Below are 14254 nucleotides of genomic sequence, written 5' to 3' on the forward strand. Positions count from 1 at the left end.
AACACTGCTTTAAGCAACTTGAATGAAGAACTGGAGAGAAACTTAAGATTCAAAATAACAAATAAAATAACAATATAAGATTCCAAACAAATGAGATTTTTTCCCCAAATTTGCCTTAGGGTGGGGGGAGAATGAAGGATATAAAGCTACAGCCCTGAAAACAAAGTTACCTGGCCAGTAGTAAGTGCCTTGTAGACTTTATCTAAAAGGACTGCCACCAATAGGAAGGAAAGAAATGAAAACTCAAAAATGTTTGATGGAAAAATTCATTTCCTCCTAACCACATGCTAAGGATAGGAACACACAACATTATTTAGACAGATCTCTGAAAGAAGAAAGGAGAGAAATGATGTCCTGGTGAACTGAGTTTTGGCATTCAGAGGTATTTTTTCACATTTGGCATTTTGCTCTCTGCTTTCCCACTACCTTCTTCGCCTGTTCTCAAAGTTGTATCTCATTTGTAAATGTCATCACCAAGGACATTTGGTTAAGTGTACAGAAAGCATGAGCTGTTCAAAATCTAACACTAAAGCTTATTTCATGATTGTCCTGGGGAACTACAGAAGCAGAATAATCCAGACCTGTTCTCTGAATCAAACACAAGAACCCTTTTGGGGATCAGTGTAATCAATCAAAAGATAGGTTATTTCAAATATCTATTTCATGCACCTAACAATTAACACATTATCATTTATACTGCCAGTTAAAACCCTGTCAAGGTGATTTCCAATTTCGAAGGTGTTTTAAAGGGAATGTAAACACACTGACTGAGAGCCCATGTACCAAGTGCTGTGTGAGGTATTTCACATAGTCATTTCATTTGAAGTCAAATTCTACCTGCTTCTCCTCAAGCCCGGGAGAGGTGGTACAGGGAGGAAGAAAGAACACTGGACCAGAGGCTAGATTCTGGACCCTGCTGAACACTGGAGTGGGTAACCACTCCCGTCTCCAGCGGATCTTCCAGACCCAGGGATTGAACCCAGGTCTCCTGCATTGTAGTTGATTTCATTACTGTCTGAGTCACCAGGGAAGGCCATTTAAACTCTGAGTCTCCAAATTTCTCATCTATAAAATGCTAGAGTGAAACCTGCCAGACCTACCCTCCCAGGCTGTGTAAGAATTCATTAAGGTATTGGATTTGCTAGTATCCTCCTGAGAGCCAAGATCAGTAAGAATGTAAACTATTATTATACCCCAGGTCATGTCAAGGCTGGACTCTGTAGATCTTTGAACAGGGCTCCATCTCTCGGTAATGACTGTTTTTTACAGTCTACAGTGTAAAGAGGGGCTTCCCAGGTGGTTCAGAGGTAGAGAGTACGCCTGCCAAAGCAGGGGTTTGTTTCCAAAGTGGGTTCGTTCCCTCGTCCAGGAAGATCCTCTAGAGAAGGAAATGGCAACCCACTCCAGTTCTCACGCCTGGAAAAACTCCATGGACAGAGGAGACAGAGGAGCCTGGTGGGCTACAGTCCACGGGGTCGCAAAGGGTTGGACACAACTTAGTGACTGAACAGCAACAACAGTGTAGAGGAATAAAGTGGAAAAGCCTCAAAGATGGTTCAACGGCAGCAATGGCATCAAAGTTCAAAGAACTATCTTGGATATTAAGTTGAAAGTATTAATGTGGCAATGAATCGATGGAAAAATACAGGCAAACAGCCAAGGCTTTGCTAGAAGAGGGGGCCAAGAGAACACAGGGTTCAGAGCCAGAGACATGGGTGAGCAGCACAAGCACCAGGATTTATTGATGCTCTGATTTTAGATAATTCTCTAATAGTTTCTTTTTCTGTTTTTTTGGGATTCCTTTTAACCTTTTATTACACAGAAGTAGAGATAATAATATAATGAACCTCCATGGTGCTACCCACCACCTAGCTTCAATAGTTATCAACTCACAGCCAAGCTTCGTTCATCTGTCAGCCAGCCTCCTTTCCTGGATTAGTTACCTATTTAGTTATCTACTATTGTGTGACAAAATACTTCAAAACTTAGTGGCTTAAACATTAAGTATTTATTCTCAGGAATTTGGAAGCAGCTGGGTGGCTCTGGCTCAGGGACTCTCAGGAAGCTTCAGTCAGAACACAGGCAGTGACTGCAGTCTTCTGAAGGCTTGACAGGCTACAGGAGGGGTGATAAGCTGCAGTCCTCAGGCCAAACCTGGCCTACTGCCTGTTCTTGTAAATAAAGTTTTATTGGAACACAGTCTCTTCCTTTCATTCCCATACTGGGCATGGCAGCTTTTGCTCTGTAATAGCAGGACTGAGTAGGTTCAAGAGAGAGTCTATGGCCCACACACCTAAAGTATTTACTATATTTTTACAGAAAAAGTCTGCCAACCCCTGGATTAGACTATGTGCTTCCAAGATGGTTTGTTCACGTGGCTATTGGTGGTCAATCACATTCCTAGTCATGTGGGCCTCTCCACTGGTGGCCTGAGTGTTGGTCTGCAACTTCAGGAATCCCCCAGGTGACTGGCCCCCTTACACGGCGGGCAAAGAGAGACCAAAGAAAGGGGAAGAGCACTCCAGACTGCTAGGGGGAAATTTTAATAAACAAAAGAAATTACAGACAACGCTTGTCTTGGATGGCTGCAAGATCTCTGCATCCACCCATCAAAACCTTAAAAATTAATATAAAGGCTTTCACTGTGTTCAGTCACAGGCACAAGACATGACTCCCTCAAGGCTGCGTCCTTGAAACCGCTCCCAGTGTGGGAATGGTGGGCAGAACGTACACTCCAAGGACGGGGGAGGGCTGAGGAGCCTCGACTGCCTACATCCACCTCTGGGGCCAACCAGCAGTTGTGTCCTCTGGATGACCTGCCTAATGTAGAGTGTTCTCACAGCATGGCAGCTAACTTCCCAAAAGCAAATGATCCACGACGAGGGAGAAGAGGGCAGAAGCCACAATGTCTGTCTTATGACCTAGCCCCAGAAGAGACATACCAACACTTCTGCAGTACTCTACTGATTACACAGACCAAACAGAGTAGAGGGTTGGTGGGGACTCCCAGGGTATGGACGCCAGGAGGCAGGGGTCACTGGAGACCACTTTGGAAGGTAACAACCATAGCTAATGACCCTTTCCTTAGACTGTACAGTCTGCCTTTGGGACAGGGTCTTTTCTACAGGCTTTTCAATTCTACCATTTGACAATCATATGAGTTATGGGACTTTGTGATGCTCCACATTTTTGTGCTTTGACCATACCATGTCCTCGATATTTGTTGCTGAATTTTAATATCTGTACTTTAATTTTGATTCATTATGAATTCAGTAGAATTAACTACTTATATTCTTAGAGCTGTTATCAACATGAAATGGTTACCTTCCTTTAGTTAAATATTTCAGGAAGTCCTTAAATCTGAATATTTCCTGTTTTCTGCATTCTATTCTTAGGAGAAAGAAGCAAATCACTATATATCCTACTCTTACGGATTTACTTTAAAGGCTCAATTTCCAAGGCTCTCAATCACTGTATTTCCAGCCCAATCTCAGGTTTACATTCACTATATGATACGATATTCAATCATATCCCTGAGGTTCTGTAGCATTGGAAATCCATGCAAAATAATATTATTTATTATATTTAAAAAGAGGTTTTCCATTTTAACAGTTTACTAGTAATTAAAAATGGAAGTAATTTTTAAAAGAGCCTATGGCTTCCTGACACAGTAAGAACTCAACGATGGTTTCCTAAATCCCAAATCTAACACACAGAGGACAACCTCAAAGCCAAAGGACTACAATTTAATAACAGAAAAAGGCACAAAGGGATGAGGCTGTGGCCCATCACCTAATTACTGACTCATTCATTCAACAGATATGAATTCTGTATCTGAAGCAATCCTGTCTCTAAGATGCTTCTAGTCTGGTAGCCACAGAAATATATCTTTGATATTAATAAAGCCAATAATACAGTCTTTTAATATCTTAGAACAACAAAGCTACAGTAATAAAGACAGTATGGTACTGGCACAAAAAACAGAAATATACATTAATGGAACAGGATAGAAGGCCCGGAGATAAACCCACACACCTGTGGTCACCTAATCTATGACAAGAGAGGCAAGAGCATATAGTGGAGAAAAGACAGTCTCTTCCACGTGTGGTGCTGGGAAAACTGGATAGCTACATGTAAAAGGATGAAATTAGAACACTCTCTAACATCATAAACAGAAATAAACTCAAAATGGATTAAAGACCTAAATGTAAGTCTGGACACTAAAAACTCTTAGAGGAATACATAAACAGAACACTCTTTGACATAAATAGTGGCAAGATCTTCTCTGATCCACTTCCTAGGATAATAAAACATAAAAACAAAAACAAACAAATGGGACCTAATGAGACTTAAAAGCTTTTGCACAGCAAAGGAAACCATAAACAAGAAGAAAGACAACCCACAGAATGGGAGAAAATATTTGCAAATGAAGCAATGGACAAAGGATTAATCTCTAAAATATACAAACAGCTCATGCAGCTTGGTATCAAAAAAACAAACCAATCAAAAAATGGGTAGAAGACCTAAACAGATATTTCTCCAAAGAAGACATACAGATGGCCAAAAGGCACATGAAAACATGCTTAACATCACTAATTATTAGAGAAATGCAAATCAAAATGATAAGATATCACCTCACTCCAGTCAGAATGCTGCTGCTACTGCTGCTAAGTCGCTTCAGTTGTGTCCGACTCTGTGCAACCCCACAGACAGCAGCCCACTAGGCTCCTCTGTCCCTGGGATTCTCCAGGCAAGAACACTGGAGTGGGTTGCCATTTCCTTCTCCAATGCGTGAAAGTGAACAGTGAAAGGGAAGTCGCCCAGTCGTGCCCGACTCTTAGTGACCCCATGGACTGCAGCCTACCAGGCTCCTCTGTCCATGGGATTTTCCAGGCAAGAGTACTGGATTGGGGTGCCATTGCCTTCTCTGCCAGTCAGAACAACCATCATCAAAAAGAACTATAAACAATAAATACTGCAGAGGGTGTGGAGAAAAGAGAACCCTCTTACACTGTTGGTGGGAATGTAATTGATACAGTCACTATGGAGAACAGTATGGAGGTTCCTTCAAAAACTAAAACTAGAACTACCATATGACCCAGCAATCCCAGTCCTGGGCCATACCTGGAGGAAATCATAATTCAAAAAGACACATGCACCCCAATGTATACTGCAGCTCTGTTTACAATAGCCAGGACATGGAAGCAACCTAAATGCCCATCAACAGAGGAATGGGTAAAGAAGATGTGGCACATATACATACAATGGAGTATTTCTCAGCCTTAAGAAGGAATAAAATTGTACCATTTGCAGGGATGTGGATGGACCTAGAAATGAAGTAAGTCAGAAAGAGAAAAACAAATATTGTGTATTCAGGCATTTATGTGGAATCTAGAAAAATGGTACGAATTAACCTATCTGCAAAGCAGAAATAAGACAGAGATGTAGAGAACCAAGGTATGGACACCAAGAGGGGGGAAGCCAGGTGAGATGAACTGGGAGACTGGGATTGACATACATATGCTACTATGTATAAGAAAGATAACTAATGAGAACAGTGGAGAAGGAAATGGCAGCCCACTCCAGTGTTCTTGCCTGGAGAATCCCAGGGACAGAGGACCCTGGTGGGCTGCCGTCTACAGGGTTGCACAGAGTTGGACATAACTGAAGCGACTTAGCAGCAGCAGCAATGAGAACCTATTGTATAGCACATGGAACTCAGTGCTCCTGGTGACCTACATGGGAAGGAAATCCAAGGAAGAGGGGATACATGTATACATATAACTGATTCACTTTGCTGTATAGCTGAAAATAACAGAACACTGTAAAGCAATTATACTCCAATAGATTAAAAAAAAATACATCTTAGAACATTTGGTTTTTTTTTAAAAATAAATAGATGTATTTCTAACAGCCCACGCATTTATGTGGAGAAGGAAGACCTGCTCTCACACATGTGGGCCCTCAAGGCAGTATAATCACTAATCTAGTATAGAAGCTGAGACTGGAACTCTAAGAACTTTTAATACCTCACCAGAAAACATCTTTCTTTTCTTTTTAAACATGCAGTTCCAAGCATTCTGAAATTTCTAGAATAGTTTATTATAGGGTGAATTTTTTCCTTTACAAACACAGACGTATTTTAATGACATACGGTCCAAAGCACAGGGCATCAGTCCCAGAGCACAGTGAACCTGCGGCCCTTCTCTGCCGAGGACAGCTCTGCTTCCAGGCCATTTCTGCCCTCACTGCGGCTCATCAACTCATACGGTGACTAGGAAGATGCTACATTTTATTCTGTTCCATGGCTTATTCAGTAATTTCCAGAAGAAAAAATAAATCTGGTCCTGATTTAGCCATGTCTTTTACATCTGGGGGAATAATCAAATGTACAAATATTAAATTTTTCCCAGAGGACTAGGAAATGAGAGTAAGTAGCAATTTATATACATTGTTTACTACGGAGACAGAAATGATCAGAGGCTTTCTTGGGCTTTCATGAAGCATCTTATTCTAGTGTCTGGACGCCTTCATGCACTTTAAAACGTTTTTTCTTTAGTCAGAGCAAAAACTGCAGAGGGGAAAAAAAAAACCCTAACCAACAGTGGTAGGGACAGGATTATTCCAGAGTCAAGCAAAAACTACTTTAGAATTCTATTTGGCTTGATTCAGGGTTATTTTATGGTCTCTTTGGGAGCTACCCTTTTTACTGATATCAACCATAGTCGGTCCTTTCAGAAAAAGTAGGATTTGGGCTTCATCAAGGCTAGGCATGGAGTCCTTCTAAAGTGCTCTCATGTAATTCCTCAGAATGTATTCCCTTCCCCAGTGATCCCAGAAAGGCATATGACCTAACTGTTTCCATTTTTGCCCGAGCACCTATTTTAAGATTCCTCTTTTTTTGTCCAAGGACATCATTTGTCATTTACCTAATGTATTAGCTTCTGAACTATGTATGAGTCAACAAACTCAGTTTGATTAAGTGGAGATTTAGTCAGAGCTGGCTGAGGGGACTTGGGTATGAAAGGCGTCACCTGGCCAAGGGCAGAGGGGTAGAGGGGTAAATACACAGAAGTGGGCGCCAGGCCCCTCTGTCACATGCCAGAGGGGGGCTCTCCGGGGAGGGAAGGTCTGAGCAGCTGGCGGTGCCTGGGGTCCCTGGGTGGTCAGGGTTACCAGCAGTGTGACTCTGTGAGACCCAAAAGTAAGAGGAGACCTGCTTTGGGGTCTCAGTAAGAGGTACATGAACCAGTGTTTGCTAGTGCACTACTTTGAAGACAGTTATCATTTATGAATTGGAGAGAAATGTACCATGTGAAAAATCAAGTGCAAATGGCTAACGGAGCCCACCTCCGAGCACTGCTATCAGGAGTCGTAGCCCACGTGGAAGGCTTAGAAGAATGCCTGGCTCAGCCGTCCTCCCACTGCTTGCTGTCTGCTACTACCCTTGGTCGTCGCCACTGCCCGGCTGTGCTCTTATCATGAAAACAGGCGGGGCTGCTGCAAAGGTGGAATTGACACGCCATTCCCTCTGGTTTCATGGCACCGTTTCACCAACCGTCTCACTCCTGGTTTGCCCAGTGAGTCAGGGCACCCAAGCCTGAGGTGGTCCTCCTCCGTCACCAAACTCATCTCCCTGCCACTGCCCTGCTTCACATGGGTGTGTCACACTGTGTCACTGCTGCCTCACTCTGCCCGTGTGTGCGAGGGCCATCTGTGGAGACTCCAAAACAGGGGGTCAACCCACTTGCCCCGAAGCTGCACGAGGCTGTGAGACAAACTCCTGACATGGGAGAGAGGGAGAAGCCAGCTCAGAGGGTCTGCTGGAACTGTGGACTTCAGTTTACCTTTAGGTCGCTTGGGCTCATGAAGCTGGGGCCGACTCGGCGCCCAGGGAAATGGACCATCCCCTCCCCAACGATGGAGGCTTCGGCACCAACTGCCTCCATAACCGGCTCCTCAGCAGTCAGTTCTTTATCTGGATTCAATATTTCCTTCTGAACGACATGTTGGCAGACCAACATGTGATTACATACTCAATTGTCAAATACTTTAACATCCTCATTCCTCATTGTGAAACTCCTAACTTTCCATTAAGAATGCAGATCTTGCTACCACACCTTGAGAGCACAAATAGGCAGGGAAAGGAAAGTTCAGAAGCTCCTGGGAAACGTCAGAAATGGCTTAAAAGCACGTAACCCTAGAAAACAAAAATGTTACTTCATGCAGGCTGGCCCAGACGGCCAGCTGGTCAAGGTCTCACATCTGGTTAGAACCCTGGAGGGCCATAATTCACATCGTGGCATCTTCTTCAAGTCCTTATTTGTTCTTTCAACTGATTTCTGAGGCTGTTCTTTCTTAGAGGCTCCACTGGACCAGCTCCCGGGCTTTCCGTGGGCGCTCGGCTCCTGAGAGGGCGGTCTGCCCAGAAGGATGACTGTACTGAGGATGTTGTGTCCTTGTGCTCCAGGCCAGCCAGGAAGCAAATGGTACCTGGATAAGACTCCTTTCTATTTTTAACTGGATCTTAAAAATTACTGAGAGTTGAATACATCAATTTGAAAAGAAATAAAAGGGCATCACTAGGCTGATATTTACTGTCTAGAATTCTCTGTAAAGGTCTCACCGACTGAAGTCTAATCATTTCAAGATGCCCTTTGCAAAGCAAACAATTTTATTTTCCCCAGTTTGCCTCTCACCTTCAAGTATAGCTCATTTGCTTATGTATTTAGAAATGCCACAGTTTCCTATCTGATGCTGAGAAAAGAACTGCTCTGGGTATCCTTCTTCTCCATGCACACTCCCCCACTCCCCGTGGCCCCTGCCCCATGAGCTGGAGGAACAGCCATGTCCATAGAGCACAGTGGGTCCCCCGGTAGGTCCACACCTCCCGCGCTGGAATCACTTGGGTGTTCGCTAAAACATGCACATTTCTGGCCCATGAGTCCAGCCTTTTATTTTATTAAACAAAAATCTGAGGTGTGAATATGCTACCTGACTTATTCCTGGGGCAGAAACTGACTCAGAATTTGCTCCTTCTCAGCATTCACCTGACGGTACTTGGGATCCAGATTTGCTGGGGGCTGGGGTTGAGGAGAAGGTTCCTGGAGCAAAAGGAAGGGTCTTTTAAATGTAGGTAATCTGGGTCCATCTTAGACTTAGGGGAACAGAATCTTCATGGTGTGGTGCCTAAAAATATGGTTTTTTTTTTTTTTTGGCTGCACCACACAGCTTTCGGGATCTTAGTTATCCTACCAGGGGCTGAACCCCAGGCAGTGAAAGCTTGGAGTCCTAAGCACTGGACCACCAGGGAATTCCTAACACATGCGTTTTTGAAAGTTTTACTTTCAAGATGTACAGCCCAATGTAAGAACTTTCCAGGGCTTCCCTGGTGGCTTAGTGGTAAAGAATCCACCTGCCAATGCAGGAGACACAGGATTGATCCCTGATCCATGTAGACCCCCCCCCTTCTACAGAGCAATGAAGCCCACATGCCACAACTATTGAGCCTGTGCTCCAGAATCTGAGAGCTGCAGCTGCTGAGCCCACGCGGCAACTACTGAAGCCCACGCACCCTAGCGTCCGAGCTCCACAACAAGAGAAGCCACTGGAATGAGAAGTCCGCACACTACAATTACAGAGCAGCAGGCCCCGCTCTCAGCAACTGGAGAAAAGTCCGTGCAGCAAGAAAGACCTAGCACAGCCAAAAATAAAATAAACAAAATTACACACAAAAAAGAACTGTCCAATGACTTAAATTTCTCAATCGCGTTTGTCCATAACATGGAAATGGAATTGAAAAGTAGCAATTCAAATATAAATTAAACACAATATAATAATTATTCATGAATGATCTTTCCTATTGACAAGTCTGTTGTCAATTTCTGGTCACTTGACAGTGAAAGAGTCTGGCGACAGGCTCGGCACTAATGAGATTTATTCTTAAAAATGTTTTCCATAACTCCACTTCTGATCAGGGCCCAACTAACCAGAAGATGTGGCAGAAGCCCTCCTCTCTGCCTTTAGTCCACGGGAACAGCCCAGTGAGGTGAAGCTCCACTTGTTTACAAAACACACAGGTAAACATCAGAGTGAAAAAGAAAAAGAAAAACTCTATATCCTAGAAATGACACTAGTTGGGCAAGTAAACTAAAGACATGCCACTGAATTAGAGTTTTTGAAAAGCACAAAATGGGTGACCTTCCACACCTATGACCTTCCAGAACCTCCGCACAGTGAGACTAAGGAGGAAACATGATGAAAATCTTTGTCTCCAACTGGCAGCAGCGTGAGCTTGGTGACCCAGGCAGCGGTGTCAAGCACACAGCAAAGCCCTGGGCCAGAAGGAGACAAGAGAGCAAGAGAGGACCTTCTGCCCAGGTTGTACTCTGGATGGATTTTAGTCTCAGATTATAATTTTAATGAAAACCAGCAGGGGTGGGAGGTGGGGGGAAGGATGCTTTTCCTGGGTTTGCAGTCCAGGCCCTAGGAAACCACAAGTACTCAACATGACTCCCTCCCTACTTGGATCCAAGACACTGGAGCTGCATCTGCACAGATTATGTCACCTTCAGGGCAAGGAGAACACCCTCTATGGAGGCAGTTGATACACATACTGAGTCAACAGGCTTCCCAGGTGGCTCAGTGGTAAAGAATCCATCCTGCCAACGTAGGAGACGCAGGAGATGGGGGTTCAATCCCTGGGTCAGAAAGATCCCAAAGGACAGAGGAGCCTGGGGCTACAACCCATGGGACTGCAAAGAGTTGGACACAACTGAGCACATGTGCGCACACACACACAGAGTCAACACCTCCTGGGTACCTCTGTTCCACCAGAGACTTAACAGTAAAATCAACACCAAAATCACGTTTTCCTAGGGATGTTAATCAGAGAATCATGTCTGTGTCCTCCGGAGAAAAGACCTCAGAGAGGCTTAAAATCACTTAGAGGTTTTCGTCTTTTAAAAAAACAGACAGACTTTAGGTTAATGTTTCACTTCTCAATGAAGATGAGCGTAAACCAAACTCATCTTTGACTCTGGACTTTGCTTCACTGTCAGCTAGGGAGTATCTGAAGATGAATCCAGGAGCCGAGAGGACTGGGGACATTACTTAGTCACATCCATAGTAAACACTATTATCCATCAATCCCTCCAAAGCAAATATGACAAATCTGAAGTAGGGCTTTCAGGTAAATATGTTCAGTAACATGAGACGTGCTAGTCATCTCCAGCACTGAGAAAGACCCTTTGCTTTTTAGAACAAATTCATGGCAGGGTGAAATCCTAAGTGAGAGGAGAAGAAAGCTTAACTAACATGAAATAAGACCTCCTTGACCTGGAGGAAAGGTGTGTACACAGCCAGCCTGCCCCAGTCTATGAAACTTCACTAGAAATGGAATCAGTGGAGAAACCTGATTTACCAAAACTCTTCCATAGACAATGCTGTTCAATTAAAACAATTTCTGCTTACATCACCCCTAAAAGTTTTGAATGCCAAATGCCCTCCCATACAATTTTAAGCTGACATCTAACATTTCATCATAAATTAAAATAGCTGCAAAATGTATTTTCTAGCATACTGTGAATATTGACATTTTAAAAGTAAATTCTAAGGTCACTCTTTTAAAGATATCCAAGAAATGCTTAACATTATAGTGATGTGATATCCACCACCATCCATTCAAGAGACACAAATATACTCCTAATGATAAGTAAAAATTTTGTTTTTCCTTTTCTCCTTTCTTGAAGTACTATTTTCTTTCTACTTCTTCCAAAGAATCTTACCCTGATCAAATATTTTTTTGCTTGAAAGTCTTTATCAATCACTTTTTAATACTTTGCTGTAATAATTTTATGCACAAAATGGAAACTTAAGAAGACTTTAAAATTTCCTATGAACAGAAGTCTCAAGATAAATATTTAAATTTTCTTCTGGTCTGACTGATCATTACAATTATTATTAGCCAACCCTCAGCATGAGAGAAAATAATAGCAAATTAAACAACTGACCAAGGATTAATCTCCAAAATATATAAGAAGCTCATTTGGCTCAATACCAGAAAAACAAACAACCCAATCAAAAAGTGGGCAGAAGGCTGAAACAAACATTTCTCCAAAGAAGACATACAGATGGCTAATAGACACATGAAAAGGTGTTCAACATTGCTCGTTATTAGAGAAATGCAAGTCAAAACTACAATGAAGTATTATTACCTCACACAGGTCAGAATGGCCATCATTGAAAAATCTACAAACAACAAATTCTGGAAAGGGTGTGGAGAAAAGGAAACCCTCTTGCACTGCTGGTGGGAATGCAAAATGATACAGCCACTATGGAAGACGGTATGGAGATTCCTTAAAAACTAGGAATGAAACTACCACACAACTCAACAATCCCACTGCTGGGCATATACCCCGAGAAAACCACAGCTGAAAAGGACACGTGTACCCCAGTGTTCACAGCGGCCCTACTCACAATAGCTAGGGATGGAAGCAACCTGGACACCCATCGACAAGTGAATGGATAAAGAAGTTGAGGTACATACACACAATGGAGTCTCACTTAGCCATCAAAGAGAATGAAATAATGCCACTCGCAGCAACATGGACTGACCTGGAGATTATCATTCTGAGTGAAGTAAGTGAGACAAAGACAAACATCATGTGGTATCACTTATATGTGTAATCTAAAAAAAAAAAAAACGACACAAGTGAACTTATTTGTAAAAATGAGAAACAGACTCATAACCATAGAAAACAAACTTACGGTTCCCAAAGGGGAAAGGCATGGGGGAGGGGTAAATAGGGAGTTTGGGGCTGAAATACATTCATTACTATATCTGAAATACGTAACCAACAAGGACTATACTGCGTAGCACAGGGAAGTGTGCTCACTATTCTGTAAGAACTTAAAGAATTTGAGAAAGAACAGATGCATGTGTGTGTATAACTGAATCACTTTGCTGTGCGCCTGAAACGAATGCAATTGTTTGTCAACTATATCCAAATACAAATGAAAGAAAATAAACTGGAATCTTCTATACTTACTTAAACTGGTTAACTTCAAGGCTGCAGGAAGTGCTGAGCAGCAATTCTCCGATTTATGTCTCCTGGCATTTGCTAAAGAAATACATTCTTATTCTCAGGACAGTTGCCCTTACCTGCTGCTTGAGTGCCTCCAAAGATTCAAATTCCAATCTGGCCAGTTTCATCTGGATATGCCGTGGCTTATCAGGTATGGCAAATGCAAGGATGAACTTCAAAGCCAGGAGCATGTGCTGAAAAGAAGAACAAGCACACGTTGCCGGGACACCCTGGACCATGTGGGCAAGGAGGCAAGTTAGCGCCTAAACACTGCGATCCTGCTCATTAATCGTGGGTCACTTCCAACTACTGGCCTGTGATGAGCCACAGATCAACCAGGCCCGTAATTTCTATTCATTTCACCCTACTGTGGCCACTCAATCATTACTGACTTACTTTGCTTTCTTCTTTTAAAACCAGTTATTCCCTTACAATGATACCATATGCTAGGCTCAATGAAAAATGAAGTTTGTTCTAAAAAGTCTAACACAAAATGCATTCTTCTACTTGTGTCTTAATTCCCAGTATATTTAGGGTGCCACATGTGCACTCACATGTTTCTCTCTGTGTAACCACACCCTCCGCTGTGCTGTGCTTCAGGCTGAGTTACATGAAACATGCATGTGCCTTAAACAGCAGGGGCCTTGAGTCCTCTGCTGCCCCAGCAGTGTCTGCTGCAGTGTCTTTCATGAAATGACAATCAATAAGTATTGATGAGCTGACTGACTAATGTACTACTTTATGCTGCAGGCTCCATATATTGTGAGGCAGAATACAGACAGGTAGAGTATGTCCTCTCTCTTTATAACACGGGAAACTTAGAACCTGGCTATTTTATTTCTCTTCTCTACCAACGCCATATAGAGGTTCTCTAAAATAATCATATGAGGTTTGTGATTATGCTTCTTTCTCTGCAGAAATAAGCCAGCAGGGACCGCTTCCTCTGCTAAGTCTGCTGCTCAGACGTGCAGCCTCGACTCAGTGTTTCTCTAATGCTGCCATCATCTTGTGACCCAGGGCCAACACCCACAGAAACCTGAATGGTTGTAAGAATAAAGTTGCCTCTTTGATGATGGCATGTATTAGTAAATATCAAAGGCTGTAAAATAAAAATTCAAGGTAGGTATTAGGCATGAAGAAAACCACTGAAGGAGAGGGAACAGCCTCTA

The 14254-nt window shown here is 42.9% G+C and overlaps 1 protein-coding gene across 22 annotated transcripts in view; it reads right to left on the bottom strand.

The window, feature by feature from the left end:
• The window catches only part of ANO10 (anoctamin 10), a 268016-nt gene that overhangs the window by 42543 nt on the left and 211219 nt on the right, over positions 1–14254 (bottom strand). For 14 of the 22 annotated variants that reach the window (XM_086366276.1, XM_086366269.1, XM_086366279.1 and 11 more), the window contains one exon: positions 13163–13279. The exons of 2 other annotated variants lie outside the window; for them this stretch is intronic. In XM_086366276.1, coding sequence (XP_086222402.1) covers positions 13163–13279 — 117 coding nt within the window. Of the gene's footprint in view, positions 1–6081; positions 6372–8940; positions 9695–12615; positions 12689–13162; positions 13280–14254 lie in introns of those variants that run through there. 6 more of the 22 variants (XM_086366282.1, XM_086366280.1, XM_086366272.1 and 3 more) reach the window with 4 other exon arrangements.

Source organism: Bos grunniens, chromosome 22 (assembly GCF_055505025.1).
Source record: "Bos grunniens cultivar Pamir isolate PY7600 chromosome 22, Bosgru_T2T1.0, whole genome shotgun sequence".
Classification (NCBI taxonomy): domain Eukaryota; kingdom Metazoa; phylum Chordata; class Mammalia; order Artiodactyla; family Bovidae; genus Bos; species Bos grunniens.